Here is a 19442-nt window from a genome sequence, read left to right on the forward strand (position 1 = left end):
CGCTGAGTTTTCACACTCTCCTCGTCTTTAACAGTGACAGATCTTGTACTCACTGTCATTTGACTTTGCTGAGCTTTTTTTGCAAATTAATGTTTACATGTCAGTCTTACATATTTCTTTTTCATTTATTTCTTCATTCGTTATTCATGCCCACGATTTTAATAGGTGGAAGAGGATTCGTGAACGAGATATAGAAGTCAGGCGCGGATATAAAAAAAAAGTTCACCTTTGAGAGAGTGTGGGTGTTGGATTTGGAATATAGTTTACTGTGGATCAAAGTCCTAAACTATTAATTTTTTTCCCCATGCAGTTGTCATCTTTGTACGCATTTAAAATGACGTCCCTGAATTTACGAAGGAATTAATTTAAACTGACGATTGGAATTAATTTCCCGCTTTATATAGATCAACGCATTTTTAGCATTTTAATTATTTGACTGTATAATATGTATATATACGTGCTCGTAGATTTGTTGATTTTGATTGATGCCTTAAATTATCATATAAATTTCAGGCGCAGAGAGAGAGAGAGAGAGAGAGAGACAGAGACAGAGACAGAGAGACAGAGAGACAGAGAGAGAGATTCCTGTCCCATGCACTAAGAATATAAGTAGCAAAAATTGAAAAATTAAACGTGACTCTTCATGCTTGGTTCCCCTCCCAGCTGATCACAAACTTATGCCTGTGTAAATTTATTTGTATCGGGTTCGGTATACTGAAAAACTTGATGACTCTAGTTTCATTTTAGTGAATAAACCGGTCAATGTACTTCAATGACTTGTTGTTCACATGTCGAATTCTTTTTTGTCAAAACCTGTGAAAAAGAAGGGCTGGTCCACTGTTCGTTGTTTGGCCAATGCACGCCGATTTTCGGGAAGGTAGCAATTGGGTATTGAGTGCTCATTCAGAAAACAGGTGAAGTCTAGTTTTGACATCTCTCTCTCTCTCTCTCTCTCTCTCTCCATTTTGTCCTCACAGGTATTGTGCCATCAGGATCAACAGTTATTTCTCTAATACAGTATTTCATTTTCAGTGATGGGGAGAAGAAATAAGAGACTCCAGGTGTTGCTGTGTGTAGCAATTATCGTTTGTATCTTCCAAATTGTCAACTCCAAGTGGAATATTTTTAACATTGGAAAACACTTATTTCAGGTTGGTCTAAAAAGTAATCCTTCTCTTATCTAACACTCAGGGTTGTCTCTAAAACCCGGGAGGCGGGGAATTCCCCCACCTATAATGCCTTAATTACCCGGCTATTTTTGCATTTCAAACACAATGTAGCTATAAGCAAGACCCCCAGACCCCCTTCTACTTTTTCATTTCCTCCTTCTACTTCAATTTTTAGAGACGACCCTGAACACTAGATTATAAGGTGTAGAATATAAAATGAAAAATATACATATGGTTATTAGAAAAAAAAGATATTGGGTTAGAAAGATTAATATTCGTTTTGAGTTTTTTAAAATTATTTTTATATATACATGTAATAATAATTACTGTAATTGACTTACAGGCCTACATATGATAGGATATTATTACTTATTAGGTTAGTTACTGACTCACTACGGAAATATATTGGGTTGATCAATCTCATAGATGGCAAGGCGAAGCTGAGCCGTCGATGAGATTGATCAACCCAATATATTTTCGAAGTGAGTCAGTAACTAACCTAATAAGTGTTTTGTTTTCCTGAGGACTATCAAGCGACATATTTATTCACAAATAGCGATGATCAATGCAAAGCCATGTACAAGATGCCTAACACCTGGTCCAATTTAACTCATTTAAACTCTTCAAAATTTTAAATCTCACCTTTCAAATACTCTTTAAAAATCTTTGCTTCACCTATGTTCACTTACAATGTTTTGTTGCTATTCAATTTTAAAAGTTTTCTCCCTTTCCTCTGCAGAGATTTGAGCAAATTTCGACGCTGCCATTTTGTTCTGCTCCAGACAAAACAATGTGACGTCAATATTCTAAGGGCAACTACTCTAATTTTAAAGAATTTCAAAGGGCAACTACTCCAAATACTTTAAGAACTTACAGCATGCGGTTAATTTATTAAATACTCTGTAATGTCGAAATGAGTAAGGGAAGCGTCGGCCAATGAAATCCATATTGCCTCATATTATTTCTCACCGAACAAATATAGAGATATATGAGGCAATCATGTGCTATGTCTAAACCAATGAAAGTGTGACATTTCAGTCCAAGGGAAACCAATAGTTATTAATGCCTTTACTTAATTTTTATCAGCGCACCTGAGCTGAAAGCTCAAGTGAGCTATTCTGATCACATTTTGTCTGTCGTCCGTCTGTCCGTCCGTAAACTTTTCACATTTTCAACATCTTCTCAAGAACTACTGGGCCAATTTCAACCAAACTTGGCACAAATCATCCTTAGGCAAAGGGGATTCAAAGTTGTGAAAATTAAGGGTCACATGCGTTTTCAAGGGGAGATAATTAGCATCCTCAGTTAGTGTAGATTCCAAGTTGTGAAAATCATGACCCCCAGGGGTAGGGTGGGGCCACAATGGGGGGTTGAAGTTTTACATAGGAATATATAGAGTAAATCTTTAAAAATCTTCTTCTCAGAAACTAATCAGCCAGGAAAGCTGACACTTGTGTGGAAGCATCCTCAGGTAGTGTAGATTCCAAGTTGTGAAAATCATGATCCCCAGGGGAAGGGTGGGGCCACAATGGGGGGTCGAAATTTTATATAGGAATATACAGAGTAAATCTTTAAAAATCTTCTCAGAAACTAATCAGCCAGCAAAGCTGACACTTGTGTGAAAGCATCCTCAGTTAGTGTACATTCAAAGTTGTGAAAATCATGACCCCTGGGGGTAGGGTGGGGCCACAATGGGGGGGGTCAAAGCTTTACATAGGAATATATAGGGTAAATCTTTAAAAATCTTCTTCTCAGAAACTAATTAGCCAGCAAAGCTGACACTTGTGTGGAAGCATCCTCAGGTAGTGTAGATTCAAAGTAGTGAAAATCATGACCCCCAGGGGTAGGGTGGGGCCACAATTGGGGGTTGAAGTTTAACATATGAATATCTAGAGTAAATCTTTAAAAATCTTCTTCTCAGAAACTAATCAGTCAGGAAAGCTGAAACTTATGTGGAAGCATCCTCAGGTAGTGTAGATTCCAAGTTGTGAAAATCATGACCCCTGGCAGGTAGGTTTGGGCCACAATGGGGGGTCAAAGTTTAACAAAGGAATATATAGGGTAAATCTTTAAAAATCTTCTTCTCAGAAACTAATCAGCTAGATGATTCTTTATAATTGTTTAGACTTTCGCCCCAGGACAAATCTTTGGCCTCACAAGAAGGTTCAAAGTTTGCTGTAGGTTTATATCCGATATATAAACTATTGTTAAGGATCTTTTTGAGAACTGCAATACTCAACATATGATTTGACTATAAAATCATCCTGTTAGAAAAGGGAGTAATGATTATAAACATAAGAATATCCAAGGGGAAAATGGATTTTATTTATACAGGATCTACATGTATTATTGTACATTGTCCAGATAGTTTGTATTATGACTCCATTAAGCTGATTTTATCATACCTATTGTTCCTCAGGTGAGCGATGTGGCCCATGGGCCTCTTGTTTAATAATGAACACACGTACTCCTTCACTTCAGAATTTTTGAAAGCTCTTATTATTTTTATAAAAATAAAATCAGTCTAGGACTACCAAGGCAGAGTTGAAAAGCTTGAACGACATTGCAAAGGATAGCAAAGCACCCTACCAGGGTGAAGCCCCATCACCCAAGAGTTTCAATCATCCAGATCTACGGATCATTGTGGTCGTTTATAACAGACCCCAGCCCTTAGAACGTCTCCTCAATTCTCTGAATGAAGCCCATTATTTTAAGCATAATGTCGAACTAGAGGTTTGGATTGACAGATCAAAGAAGGATGGGTCCATACACAATGCAACATACTATGCAGCGAGCAAGTTTAAGTTCCTCCACGGGGAATATAAAGTGAGTAGTTTGTTAATATACATGTAATTTGAAATCATGTTACCTACTGTAGAAAGAGAGAAAAAGAGGGAAAGAAAGAGAGAGAGATATGTACTTGTTGCTCAATTTTTTGATGATGTACAGGGTACCCCTATCCAACAAAAGAGCTAACATCCCATTCAAAATATGAATCACAGTGTCTAAACATTATAATTATGTTCAAACAAATTAACAGAATTTCTAAACTGCTAGTCCTGAGCATCGATCAGTTTAAATTATTTGTACAACACCAGATTACTTTATTACTTTGAAGTTAATATTATTCATTTTTATTGGAAAAAAAATTAGATGCCTTGATGGTAGCTGCAAGTCTGTAGCTCCAAATTAAAAAAAAAATGATGTTATTGTGCACTGTAGATTAACACTTTTTAACATGTAATGTTACAGTTAGAATTGTACATGCTGAAGCTTCCCGGTCATCTATCAGATTTTTTTCAAAGCAGGAGCTACAGACCTGCAGCTACCTCCAAAAAAAAGACATTTTGGTATTTATGGTTAGTACCTTGATATTGTATTCTGTACCTATCAACAGGTATACAACCACACAAAACATGTGGGTATTTATGGCCAGTGGATCGACACTTGGAACCCCGCCCCCGACTCTAGGGAGATTGCTGTCATTCTAGAGGATGACCTGACCGTGTCTAAACACTTCTACCTGTGGCTCATCAACGTCCACAGGAAATACGATGACCGGACGGACCTGGCTGGCTATGCTCTCCAGGGGCGCAGCATGAAGCATGGAGGGGCAGCAGGGAACCTGAGGGGCCCGGACAAGGATGTATGCTTCATGTACCCCATCCTAGGTATCTGCTCAATTCAAGATTAGTCTTGTTCTTTTTCTCCTCTTCTTTGTATCTCATCAATGATTATGAAAAACTGATGTGGAGATACTTTAAATGTCTCCTTTAATTTGTAAAACAAAAATTTGGTAAAAGTTAATGAAAAATATCTTTCTGTATCTCCTTCTTTCTATCTTCTCTCTCTCTTTTTTTCTCTAACCTCTGTTCTTTTCTCTCTATATATTAGTTTCATGCTAAACTACTGAACATATTTATGAGGCCTAATATCTAAAGGCAATTTATTTATTTCTTAGACCTTATTGCAATTGAAATATACATTACCTTAGTAGATCTATCTTCTAGCTGTAGGTAACGGTACTTTTACTTTTTATCTTCAATGCATGCTGCATGTAGTACCCATAAATCATTTATCTTGATTCTCATCTCATGCATTGTCTTTGAAACAATTAAAGTTGTCTATTTTATCGCACACCAATGACTTATAATGACCCTTTTTAAATGAACATATATCTACAGATAATTCATTCATCTCTATATAGCAAATCATTCATGGAAATTTTGACTCTGATCTCTGATCTATTTTTTTTTCTTTTTTAGCACTGTATACAGGGAAATTATCAGCCCTGTTTTATTTTTGCCCCTTTCGCCCTCGTTGTGAGTAGGCGATTTTAAGGCTTTGCAAATTCCAAAGTTTCAAATTATCTCTCTTTAAACATGTCAACTTTGTTTTGGCAAATTCAAGATGGGGCAAAACGATTTCCAAGTGAAGAAGGGTGAAAGTAACTAAACAGAGGATGAAAAAACCCTGTATACAGTATATATATATATTGGGTACATGTACACCCCCACCATAAGAAAAGCCAGAAATTTTGACAGCTTTAATCTATTTCTAATTACCTTAGTATACTCTCCCTAAAAATCCAGCATTGTGTAATAATCAAGTTAGAGCAGATAAAATTCCATATTTGAATTACAGCACATGTAAATTGTCTCTGATTTATTTTTTAGGTACTTGGGGATACTCCCCACACCTTAAGAACTGGCTGCGATTTGTGGAGTGGTACAAGAACGTGTCAAAGGACCCCAGCTTCCAGCCCCTGGTCCCCGGAATCCTACCCTCCCAGTGGTGGCAGGTGTTCCAAAAACAAGGTAAATATTGATAAGAAAAAAATATCAATAAATATATATATATCAGGAATAGTAGGAGTGTAATAGTGTGTATATAAGGGCTCAGTACTGCCACGCTTCTACTAGCACTAGCTAGTGGGTTAACCCTTTAGCTCAGTCGGTACAGCGTTGGTTTTTAAACTGAAGGGTCCCGAGTTTGAGCCTAAGTTTGGTTATTCCTCCTCTTCTATTACAGGACAAGTATGGCCTCAATGTTGGTCAACAGTGACCAAAAATGTGACTACTGTACTGCTATATATGGTTTCATCGGTATTAAATTTTGTTAAATAACAAGTTTTGTGGAGTTCGTTGTTGAGTTCATTCATGAAAAAGAACTTCATAGAATTAATAGCAATTTTTGATAATAGATTTTATGGATATGATCATTGTCCACGAATTTATTTATCTTTGAAACAGTGATTTTCGTTAAATTCACGAAATTTGACGCCTAAGAGTTAAAGAGCAGATTCATAATAAAGCGCGAGGAATTTATTTCTGTATAAAATCTAGAGAAACAACCCTCGCAGATTTTAAAATCTCACTGACAGTTTGATTTTCCTGACAATTTTGAACTATATGAAATTATAACAAAAAATTAGTGATCATGACTTTATATTCTCACGATTTGACACAAAACATTTGAAATGCGTAATAGAGTAATTGCAAAAAATAATTAGGAATTTACAGTATAAGTTTAAGAGATTTGCTATATCTATATTTACAGGTAAAACAGACGGCATGTGGAGCATGTGGCATATCTACCACGCTTGGAACAACCAACTCTGGACTTTGTATCCGAACCTTGAGGATTCCCGCGGCCTCACTATCAGCTGGAAGGAGGCAGGGCTCCACTACAAGAAGGGGGACACCTCCGCCGACCCCATACTGCAGGAGTGGAAACCAGTTTACGAGGACCTGCCCAGGGAACCAGCTAGAGTGGATGTGAATGGGAAAGTGCTTAGGTTTAAAATACAGTAGCTAGGGGAATAAATGTGCATTTAAATCGATTATTACTGTAGTAATTTAAATCAGATAGTCCCATTCCAAATTTAGAACATTGAAATATTTTAAAATGTTTATGGGTTAGATTGGGGAATGAAGACAGAGAATTTTTTTTGGAGTGTTAAGTCTCATTATTATATTCGAAATATATACCCTTTCTGTAAGAATGAGAGTCTACCAATATTTGAGGGTTTTTGAGGTTAGTTTGGGTGGGAGGGGGCATGCATTTTTTGTTTGACATTTGGTGTAATTAGGAATGAAAACTACCAAACAGTTAAAAAAATGTTTAGGGTTGGATAAAAAATTGTGGGTAAAAAAAAATATCAACGAAGCTTTATTAGAGTGTAATGCCAATTATTTACATATTTCGGAATCCATTGCGTTAATTGATCAAGAGTGACTCAGAGTATTTTTTCCCACTGTTGATTTCATTAATTTTTTATTATTGAACACTGCATATTAATAATGTAATGAGGAAAGGAGATTAACTTGTCTTGCCAACCACCATTCATGGCTATGCATATAAAAGTCCCATTATCTTTTTTTTTATAATTATATACTAGTATACATAGATTTTGTGTGTTGTGGTCTGAAGTAATTTTGCTCAAGACATTTCTTGTTGTAATTTTTGTATTGTTAGAATCTTGCTTGGTATATATACTCTAAGTGGTAAACTGGTGCACTGTGTGTGCTGGTTCCTAGAGGGCATTGTGTTGTTTTGATTTCTTGAATACTCCTCCTTCTTTCTATCTCACAGTGAATTGTTTTATTTGGGTTTTTTGTTTGTGTTTATTGCAAAAGCGTTAGGTTTTTGGGAGAACCTACGCATGCTTAGTGTAGATCGAACCACTTGTTTGCAAATATACGTAGATGCATGTATATCATTTCAATTAGATTCATTTTGTTTCTGAATCATGAGGATTCAGTTACAGATTAATGTTGTGACAAGGAAGATAACTCCCAGGTGTACAGTAAAAATTAAGGGGGCTGGATGGTTTGTGGCCATTTTACTCTGTATTAATCTCCTTAAATAGAAGAGTTCTGTATGAATATTTAGCAAATATTCATATAGATTTCAAAGCTAAAATATAAGGATTTTTTTGTTATTGAATGATGGTTTATAATACTTGTAGCTATAGACATCATATCTAAACATTTAAGGAAGATCAGGCCCTGGTGCCATAAAACTGAGACAAGCTTACTTTAGATCTCAGTATCACTTTTCCACTATATATTCCTTTTGTAAAAGTGAGACTTAGATCAAAAGTGACCTTGTCTAAGTTTTATGGCCCCGGGGCCTGATGGTTAATTTGTTGACTACACAGCCTCCTCTATACTGAGATTTGAAATTAAGAGGGCTTGATGGCCATGGCTATTTTTAGACTGTATTGGTCTCCTTCAAAAGGAGAGTTCCATATCAAAATATAGGAAAATATCCAAATTCTGAAAGGTTAAATTTCAGTGCAATTTTTATACTAAATAATATTTTATTTTGTTCCGGGTTTCTTACACGTGTCAACTAACTTAAACGGTAAAATTTCAGTAATATTTCTATGCTAAATTATATTTTATAGCTTAACAATTCATATCTTAAAATTCTAGGAAGATATGTTCACTTGGTTACCTAATTTATTGACTATCCAGCCTCCTTTTTAAAATTTGCAAGCAAAAAGTAATAATGAATGCCACAAATGTTAACACAATGATTATCACAGTATTAAACTACGCAATATATGAAAACCTATGAACTGGAATGACATTGTGAGTAATGCAAATGCACAAGATATGACTATCCTGAAAAAAAGTTTGTTGTTTTGATCTGAACTTTTTGAAGTTGATTGATTTGTTGGTAATTTAATTACATTTTATTTACATTAATGTTCATTGTTGCAGTATTATCTAAAGCTTTGACAATTGAGCTATGAAGGAGGTTATAAACAACGTCCTAGATTATATATGCATAATAAGGTTTTGTTTGTTTAAAAGTTAATTTTACAAAAAACTTTTACATATGTTAAATTGTTAATATTATACATGTAATAAATAAATACATTAGCTATTTTTCCTTTTCTCTGCACACAAATAATCAAGAGTCCCATTTTTCTATATTTTTTTACATGCCTTATTTTACATACATATACAATGTTTATCCTTATGACATCACAAGAGTACCATTCTTTTTTAGAAGAGGTTATATTTTCTTGCTATTTTTAAGAGGCAATTTGGCTTTGAAAACCTTGCCTTCATATGCTATTTTTGTTCATTTTTTGGCTTGAGAAGTGTTCTTGCTTTAAATATTATTAATAATCATATTTTGTGCCATTTTTGCTTTGAAAGTGTTCTTGCCTAAAAATCTTTTTCTCTGGTAATGTTTGTCTAGAAGGTCTTACATTATTGTTAATTGCCATATATATACAACTTTGCATTTTATTTTTGTATAGTGATTTTTGTTAAAAAAAAAATAAGCAGACATATCATTTTCTTTAGGTTGTGAAAAAATGTTAACTTTATGGTTATATAATATATATATATATATATATATTGCATGTATAACATGCAAAGTAATACAAAATAATCAGAGCACATCTTTTTATTGCATTAATTTTTGAAATGCAATGTAATGAAATTACATTTCTATTGTGTTAATGATTGTTTGAACTGAATTGTCATGAGATTACATTATTGCAAATCCAATGCAATGAAATTACATTATTATTGCATTCATTATTGAAATGCAATAAAATGCAATAAAATTCCCATTGAATTCATAATATTTAGATTTTATTTCATTACATTCCAGGTGCAATGTTATCATTATTACATATCCATTTCATTACTTCCTTTGTTACAATTTTATATACTATTTCATTAATATTTAGCATAATATTTATTTTGTTTATTAATGGAGTTATATATCAGTTACAGATGGAACAGCAGTGCAGGATCAATAACTATTAAATATGAAACAATTTGCATAAAATCATGAGATTTAAAAGTTAAATTTGTAGGGTGGTCAGTTGACTTGTTAAAAATATCTTTAACGTGAATTTAAACACATGAAATAGTTACATATATAAGAACTGAAAGTTAAATACAATCAGAATTAAAAAAAAAATAATGTTTACTAAGAAGAAGTTGTTTTGGTGTTAATGTGTTGTTTATTCTTGATATTTGTTAGTTAGAAATTGCATTCAACATTTAACATTTTAAGTGAATTGTTGTTCATGAAATAAAAAGATTACTAACTGCAATTTATTCTTTGTTTTTAATTTTAATTCTAACGACAAAATGTAATCTTTAGTGTGTTCAAAGCTGCACATGGCTGGTTTATATTGAACTATTATCCCGGGGGGGGGGGGGGGGGGGGGGCGATGGATATTTGAGTTTGCGATGGGGGCCCAAGACATATTATCCGTAATCTTACTCAGTCTGTAAATCTAAGAAATTTGAATTTTTCAGAGGGAGGAGGTGTGTGTTTGGGAGTGTATTGGACCCATCCCCACACTAGATCCGCGCACGTTTTTTCAAGTCATCGAGGTCTATAGAACTTGTTTACCCGGTTTCTAGTGATAATATTCTGATGTGAGCCGTAGATTTCCCTCTGGGTTTGACATTATGACAATAAAAGGTTGAAATTTCCCCATAAAATTTTGTTAGAGAGTACCATGGTTTTTAAGCAGTAGAAAAGTTCACTAACAGTTTTATCAGTTCCTAAAATCTGAAGAAAAGTTGCTGCTCTCATAGATGATTTATCTTTTGATCCCTTAGTCTGACCGACTATGTAGTACGTATTTCTGTTTTACATATACATATTTGGCGGCTACCATTACTAGATCTAAGGGCTGGGTTTTAAAAAAGGAGTAGTGAATGAACTAATGATAAACGACGAAAAAAGTCAGGTTATCAGAAAAGTCAGCAACTACAGTAAAAGATGAGACAAGACATGCAGACTGAAAAAATAAATGGCAGACCGAGAGAAAAAACAGTATTTGCGCGGCAAATAAAGGATCAAAATAACTGAATTTGTTGGCATAATCGACAAACAAATCAGGAGCGGAAATTGGACGACGCAGAGACGCGTTTAGCTGAAATCATTTTATGCCATTTCAGATTTCAGACTGCAGTGCTGAGCAGACGACAAATAGGGGAAAAGCGAGAGCAAAATACATTGATCAAGATGAATGTATTTTTCAAGTCGTTATCTTACTATATATATGCTAATTTGTGATTTGTTACGTCAACACTGTGAAAGAACTGACTAAGGAGAGTCACAATAGACATTTCTCTTTCTGCTGTCTCTTTATTGATATCTGTTCGGTTTTATTTCTAAAATCATTATTTTAAAAAAAAAATGTTTTAATGGTTTCATTGTCAACGCGTGAAATGACGCAAGTAAAACTTATTCGTTTGTAAATGAGAAATATTACCGAGATCCGGATATTGGAAAGAAATTTTGTTTTGATGGGCATTGATAATCTATTACAACTGACTGTTAACGTTTTAACGGGTTCGGTTTGAACGATCTTGGGCAAAGGTTTTTTTTTGGGGAGGGGAGGGGGGGGGGGGGCTACAATATTTATTATTGTACTTGAAAATGCAGCCAATTAATTCCATTTTCTGGTTCAGTAAAGTTAAACTTCATGAAAATTTAAACAGGCACGTAAGCCCCTTGAAGGTGTTATTTTTTAATTCGAAACAAAGGCATTAGAATCGGATGTCGGATCTGTGCATGCAATCTGACGTTATCCATTATATTAATTAACACATTTATCTAGAGCAGACGTTATCTATAGAAAACACCACATCATTAAGAAATCGACTTTTTGCATGGTACAATTTATTCAGAACACTTACTTATTTGACAAAATATAACTGCATTGTATATATAGTTACTGTATAACAAGACAATATAAAACCAAATAACAAAATACGTGTATATATAATTGCAGATATTTAATACCTACATGAAGCTGCAATGACGTAGCACAGCCCCCACCCACCCAAAAAAAAAATAAATTCTGGAGGGAGGGGATGAGGGGGGCTAAGCCCTCTCCAGGAAAAAAAATTGGGGAGAGCTGCATTATTACAGCTATTAAATACCGGATTATTTTTTCTCAGAAGACACAAAGCACACACTCCTGTTATTACATATTGCATTTGTTATCATGTAACTGTAATTGGCGCATTTGATTTGATGGGAATGAAAGTCATGCGATGCTTATAAATAACATGTGAAACATCATAAATGTAATATTTTCAGGTTCAAATTTTGAAGTTAGTATTTATAATAATGATAAAAAAAGAATAAACGCATTCACTTAAATTATCAATGTACAGCAAATATTAAAATAATTTTGATACTTACTGGTCTATTGGGAGTATTATAAAAACATTTTGGTGTATGAACTGAATTAAAAAATCAAATTAATAAATAAGTTTTGTCAAATATCTTAAATCCTATTTTTCTCGTTATACAGGGAATATCAAATGCCCGATTTCTTGAATAGTATGATATCAAAACTTAAAGTACTTAACATTTGTTTCACTTTCATGTTTTTTTTTCTCTCCAGTAGCTGTTAAAACAGTAATCGGCTATTTCCGTAGCCGCATACGGTAACGACCGAAATGATCGAACGTATTTGGCTAATTTTTCTCTATCGTCTATTTTCACCGAAAAAGACGGTAACACCACAGAAAAAACACAAGGCACGTCATTATTGCATGATATCGAGCAAGTACATTAAGGGATATCCCAGAACTCCTCGCCGGATTTAGACACAGTCTATAGTAAAAGCCTTTCTCGGATCGGCAAACGTGCTCGGGTTCGCAGCAGTCACTTCTTTTGGTGCAAACTCCCCAAAATGGCGAGCAGCACCGGAACTGCCTGCCGCACTTGAGGTATTCGTCGCAGTGGAAGTCCGCGTGGCAGGGCTCGTTAAGCGAGCTACGTAAGCACCGCGCGCTGGTCCCCACATGAGCCTGTTCACAGTTGTGGCTGCAGCATTCCGAGCCATCATTGCAGTTCTCGTTCGACCATTTGCACATCGGCTGAGAACCTGAGGAATAAAAAGAAAAAAGCTCGTGATTTAATATATGATATACCGGCAACAGGATGAAACTCACCCATATGCAGTGACCTGTCTACATTGAGGTGACCGTAAGATACTGTAAAAAACTTGTATTCGCGTGTGAGAAATTCTCGCGAGGTTCTCGTTGGCCTCGTCGTCGGAAATATTTCTCGCTGTGGACCAGTTGTTATCGTATGGATGTTATAAAAAGGGGTGTCTGGATAAGGATTGGTCGCGAACATGCATTAGTCGTCGCAAAACAGTTTATACCAGAGGTAAATTGCGAAATAAAGTTGCCGCGAATACAAGTTGGTTTACAGTAACTAAAAGGTGACTGAATGAAAAAGCTCTGCAATTCAGTCACTTTTTCAGACCTTTCAATTAACATTCAGTTGACTGAATGACAAAGCTCCAACAGTGTTTGTATAAGGATAAAAATAATGCTGAAAAAGTTAGGTTTTATTGTAGAGCATTCACATAGTTAAGTTAAAATTGATTAAACCTTTTTAAGGTAACACTTGCATGGATATAAACACTAGACATAGGATTATATTTTTGATGAAAGCATTTTTTTTTCGTCGAATCAATGTGCTATATCTATAGATCAAATGAATCAGTTTTGCATGACATTTGGGAAGATGAGTGATATTTATGTAAACTGGATTATTATTTTTAATGTTATTGATTCGATATTTCATTCTTCGTCGATCGTTAAAAAAAAACAACGCCGCGTGTCTTGGTCTTCCTGAAAATCTGAATATTGTAAAATCTTTATCATAAAAAATAATTCACCACGTACTTCTACATGTACCTTAAAATAAACAATTAATTCTCACGATCTCGGTGCATGCTGCACTTGAGTTTGCATGCCGGCTTCCTTAAATAAACAATTAAAGACACCAAAACGAAAAAAAAAAATCGAAGCACATTTAATGGTGTTTCTTGAAGCATTCTGTTTGCGGCTTCATGCGTTGATATTGTGTATTTTTACTCCCTCTTTGTTATCAATTTTTGCATTTATTTCCCATTCTTTTCTCGCTCGTGATTTATGAAATCAATTTTTTTTCTCCAGTGTTGGCCGGATGTTATACATTTTTGTGATACGCAGACTTGAATGGAAGAAATCGAAAAGTTACCCAAAACTATGCATGTTGGCGTGGTGTATACATGTTTCAAAAACAAAATTTGTATGATCAGGTGCACGTAAAATACACATTTTTCTTATTCTATAGCTCTAGGTTCCTACATAAATACACCACTTCCATAGTTTTAAACCCATAACTTGCGAACCAGTGCACTTTAAAGGGGATGGGGGGTATTTTTTTTTCCAAGGTTGGTTCTAAATAACAGCGTATCCTGTATTTCATGCATGTGCCTAATGCAAAAATAACTATGTAAGAAAATTAGTTTGTATTTTATTTTTTCAGCTTTTAATGATGGTCTATTCACTGATCTTGATAAATCGTATCTCCTTGTGCATTTCCAGCGGGACATGCTTGTCAGAGATACTAAAAAGCAAAGATCTATCTTTTTCCCCATAATTTTCTTTTGTACAAAACGCTTCTTCTATTGAAGAAGATTAATACAGTCAAAAAATGGCAAGGACCAGCCAACCTGCTTAAGGTGGAATAAACCAAACAATTTTTTGAGTATCAATTTGTCGTACATTTATAAAGTTATATGCAATATTTTAGCATTATGATAATTAATTAAATCATCTTACCTGGTAAGACACAGATGAGGAGAAATGCGGATTGAATAATGATGTTTCGACACGCTCTGATTCCCTTCACTGAGTCCATAAGTCCCGTCATGCATCGCAGGAGAAGGAAGTCAAGTCGTCACGCACGACTGAAGAATATAGGAATCTGCACCACGAGACGGAAGGAAGAAGCAAGAAAACAAGTCCGTCAAGCTGTCCTCGATTCTCTATTGAATCACTGCGCCGCTCTTCTGTAACAATCAAATTGACATGTCTGAAAAAATGATACGCCGTCATTAGAAAGAGAGTGACAGAGTTTTAAATATGAGCCTCGTTAATATTTTAACGCTATGCAATGCCTATTAAATAGTCATGAAGTGACGTGCTTTTGATGCTGTAAGCGCATTTGTGTCTGTTGGGTATTGTATCTGTTGAAAGGGGTTCTAGAATGTGTTTCAGATTTCTCTCTCTCTCTCATAAAAATAATTTCTTTCGCTTACAACGTTTTTTTTTTATCGAAATCGAAGATATCTTTGAATTTCAAAGTGCCATAAAAATCATGGTCCAATATTAAGAATGACTAATGATAAAGCAAACCAAAGATTTTTTTTTTTTTTTGAATTCGTGATCAGTTACGACTACATTCTATTTTATTAGCGCTACAAATATAGATGATAATGTGTTAAAATGAATATACACAGTTACATTAAAGAATACTATTTTTAAAACTTGCTGTAAATGGGAAAAATTATTCATCAAACAAATACATGTAACTTAATTTACGAATACACAACTCATATACATGTACAGGTACAGTTTTAGAGTAATTTGAAATTAACGAAAATTAAAGTTTGCTGATCAAAAGTTGGAACATATATTCTTTCGAAAAGATAATTAACGTTTGCTTATAGATCAATATCAAGAGCGAAAAAACACTCTCAGTAACTTAATATGACTGAACGCATACCGTCTCGTTAACTTAACACTTAAATAAATTAAATATGATACAATAGTTATACCGCCTCGTTTAACAAAAATCAGATATTAAAAACAAACGGAAAGGGCTACATTATTGCAGCTAAACTGAACATATTCTGCCTTTTATAACGTAAATTGAACGTAATTATGCTGCATCTTTTAAAGTAAATTGAACAATGCTGCCTCTTATAGCGTAAATTGAACAATGCTGTCTCTTATAACGTAAATTGAACATAATTATGCTGCATCTTTTAAAGTAAATTGAACACTTGTTGCCTCTTATAACGTAAATCGGACACATGCTGCCTCTTATACCGTAAATTGAACATATGCTGCCTTTTATAACGTAAATTAAACAGAATAAAGCTGCATCTTTTGAAGTAAATTGAATATATGTTGCCTCTTATAACGTAAATTGGACAACGCTGTCTCTTATAACGTAAATTAAGCATTAACTGTCCATTTCAACGTAAATTGAACATATACTGCCTCATAAAACGTTAACGGATTACCGTTATAATTATATGATGACACGTTATCTTATAACCAAATACTTATACTTCTTTATATTACGTGAAGCAAATACACATATTCCTATATATAACGTGGACTGAACACATTGAAATAAATGGCGATGTCCCGTAAACATAGTATAATTATAAATATACGCGTAATGCAATATCATGATGCCACTTATGGCATACTACCAAATACTGTAGATAGGTCTCCAATCATATACTGTTATTCATGTATTTCATATTCTATTTATCAGTAAGGACGGGTAATTAAGGAGAGATTACCTCATTTAAGGTATACAGTCGTCTGCAAGGAAAACTGAACTATATTTCAATTGACCAATTTAGCAAATCAGTACCACAGAGGAACCAAATTACTTAACAACACAAACTGTCCAGTGCCATAGACTTCGTCAAGACTATCCCAGATGAAAAAATTTGCCCTTCCGAAAATTAGTAATGAGAGAGAGAGAGAGAGAGAGAGAGAGAGAGAGAGAGAGAGAGAGAGAGAGAGAGAGAGAGAGAACAAGCATACTATGTACCATTTCAGATTACAGATCAGAAATATGTTCCAGCTTGCCCGAAGTTTGTAAAAATCTCATTACTCTCAATTGGCTTTAGATTTGATTGCTGTAAATCTTAAACATTATATCAATAATAACTTTTTTTCATTATTAAATATTTCAATGGGCCCAATAATACATTACCCCCCCCCCCCCCCCCTCTTAAAGATACGTTTCTCAATTAAGTTAAATAATCATATATTTATATATATATACATGGACAGAAGATATACATGCATATTGACAGGAAATATTCCTTAGGAATCCATATATATGTTTATGATACATGTACAAGATGCTGATATCATGTCAAGTAATAAAGTTAGATTATACAAATATAGCTAGGTCACAGGTGCGACGAGGCAATGGAAATATTAATTAACTTAAATCTCATAACTGAGAAAGCCAACTGCATTGTATCTAGACTAGCTTTTATTTAATAATATGTTTTGTTGAGTCTGGTTAAATAAAAAGTGATTACAGAGAGAGAGAGAGAGAGAGAGAGAGAGAGAGAGAGAGAGAGAGAGAGAGAGAGAGAGAGAGAGAAAGAGAGAGAGAGAGATGGGGAAGTAAAGATATAGAGAGAAATGGTAATAGAGACCTAGAAAAATGCAGAGACAGAGAAACAGAAAGAGACTCCGAGAAAGAGAGAGGGATGAGAGACAGAGAGCCCTCGAGGGGGTGGGGGGGGGGGTAAAGAAATAGAGAGGAATAGAGACGGATAAGAAAAGACAGATTTAGAGAAAAAAGGAAGGATTAAAAGATTTCCTAAAGAATAGACGACATACAACTCACTTTATACATGTCTAAGATTTTTCCAGCGTTAAGGCACTCCTTGTAATCCAGACTGGTCGACGTGGATATATATAGCGTTTCTTCTCCACACTTAGACTATATAAATCTCCGTCTTGTCTTTTCTAATTAAGGTTAACACATAACTAGAGAGAGAGAGACAGAGACTGTATAAAGGCTGTTGATTAAAATCCAATATTGGCTTTCAGAAAGGCACTTAACAACGCGACATATGTGTAACCCGCGCGCGAACACAAGATACAGAGGGAAGCCAAAGAGGCCGAGCGATATTTATAGGCGTACGGTTACATAGCTCTTTGGACAAGTAGGAATCGATAGAGATTAAAATAGAGTTTCAAATTAACAAGTGCTAAAATCTATAGGACGGTTCGCCTTATGATGCCTCTGGTCTTAGTTTAAAAAAAAAATCTAACCCCCACTCCCTTAGCTGCAGATCTGTAGTTCTCTGTCTAAAAATATTCAGAGGGACGACCTGGTCAGACGGGGAGCTTCACACCTGCAGTAACCCCCACCCCCTTCCTCCTCCATTTTATAACAGGAGCTGTCAGGGAGATTGCAAACAAGTGAGAGAATGGGCCAATTTTTTTTAAGTCGGGGCGGGGGGGGGGGGGGGGCTACATGTAGTTATACCATTCACGACAACAGTACTTGTATGGTTCAAGAATTTGAGGATGAGGTCTATAATCATCAACTTCGGAATTATAGAATAAATTTCTGTGTTAAAAATTGCTTATACTGCGCAATTCACACCCCCCCCCCCTCCCATCATAAAAAAAACATTACTAAACAAATTACCGCGATGTGATAGGCGTGTCAAACTGTAATCAGAAGTGTAATTTTGAACGGCGGAAATTTTTTATCCTTCAGAAGGGGTATCCACGATATCCATTTTTTATGTTCCCTGGGACATATCCTTAGCCCCAGGTCGTATCAGATGACCCAAGTGTGACCCATATTTTGTCGCCCGCTATGACCTTAAAGGTCCGGGTCGACCTACATTTTCTGCCACCTGGTAGACAATTAAGCACATAAGGGAAAAAGGGCGGAGTTAACTACATCACTGTCAGTGTTGCTGATAAGACCGGACTCTGCATGCAGAGCCTCAATATACTAGGCGCCATGGTATGAAACAATTTAATACAGCGGCGAGCTTCTGCAAACAGTGTTAAAACATCCGCGCAGCCTCCTTTAACAGAGATTTTTCCGTTTTGTTGATTTTGCTGTAAATCGATCAATTATATACCGCCCGAGACATGATGATGACGAAATGATGTGGAATCGAGATAACTGTCTGTTGTGGTTTCTTGCATTGCCTGGGCATTAATGATTGTCAAATCAGTACACGTATTTATATTTCCACGAACAAAAATAAATTAAGCACATGCGTGGATCCAGAATTTTTGTTCAGGGGGTCCGTCAGTTATTTGAGATTGCCGGGGATGGGGTGGGGTGGGGGGGGGGGTCAGAGGCATATTTTTGGTAGTTTTATAATGTAATTTAAAGAAATTTGAATTTTGCGGGGGGGGGGGGGGTCCGGACCCAACTGACTTTAAACAGGATTTTAAACAGACTCAGTTGAATTATTTCGTAAGAGAGCCGGGGTTGGGTTGGGACTGTCTTTAAAAGTTCATTGCCATTTAAGGAGGTTAAGTGGTCAACAATTAAAGTGACCATCAGTTTTACCTTAAATATTTTAGCCATAAGTTATCATTTAACAAAGAAATATTGATATATTTCAGCTTTGAAAATTTGAAATATTATGCTATATCTTTATATAGAGAGCTCTTCTTCGTAAGG

The 19442-nt window shown here is 35.2% G+C and overlaps 1 protein-coding gene and 1 long non-coding RNA gene across 3 annotated transcripts; one reads left to right on the forward strand and one right to left on the reverse strand.

Moving 5' to 3' along the window:
- Positions 1-730: 730 nt before the first annotated feature.
- On the forward strand, positions 731-10251 carry LOC128173389 (uncharacterized). The gene is made up of 6 exons (XM_052839062.1): positions 731-914; positions 1033-1151; positions 3693-3995; positions 4567-4840; positions 5846-5986; positions 6729-10251. The coding sequence occupies exons 2-6, from the start codon at positions 1035-1037 to the stop codon at positions 6980-6982; spliced, it is 1089 nt and encodes a 362-aa protein (XP_052695022.1). The 5' UTR covers positions 731-914; positions 1033-1034; the 3' UTR covers positions 6983-10251.
- A 1581-nt stretch (positions 10252-11832) lies between these two features.
- On the reverse strand, positions 11833-17901 carry LOC128172320 (uncharacterized). Of its 2 annotated transcripts, none has more exons than XR_008242248.1 (3): positions 17628-17901; positions 14798-15050; positions 11833-13062 (listed from the first exon to the last, which is right to left on the reverse strand). It is a non-coding gene; the product is annotated as an uncharacterized LOC128172320 (long non-coding RNA). The 2 variants fall into 2 exon arrangements; XR_008242247.1 differs by having other exon boundaries at positions 14798-15027; positions 17628-17899.
- Between the last annotated feature and the right edge of the window lie 1541 nt (positions 17902-19442).

Source organism: Crassostrea angulata, chromosome 2 (assembly GCF_025612915.1).
Source record: "Crassostrea angulata isolate pt1a10 chromosome 2, ASM2561291v2, whole genome shotgun sequence".
NCBI classification, from domain to species: domain Eukaryota; kingdom Metazoa; phylum Mollusca; class Bivalvia; order Ostreida; family Ostreidae; genus Magallana; species Magallana angulata.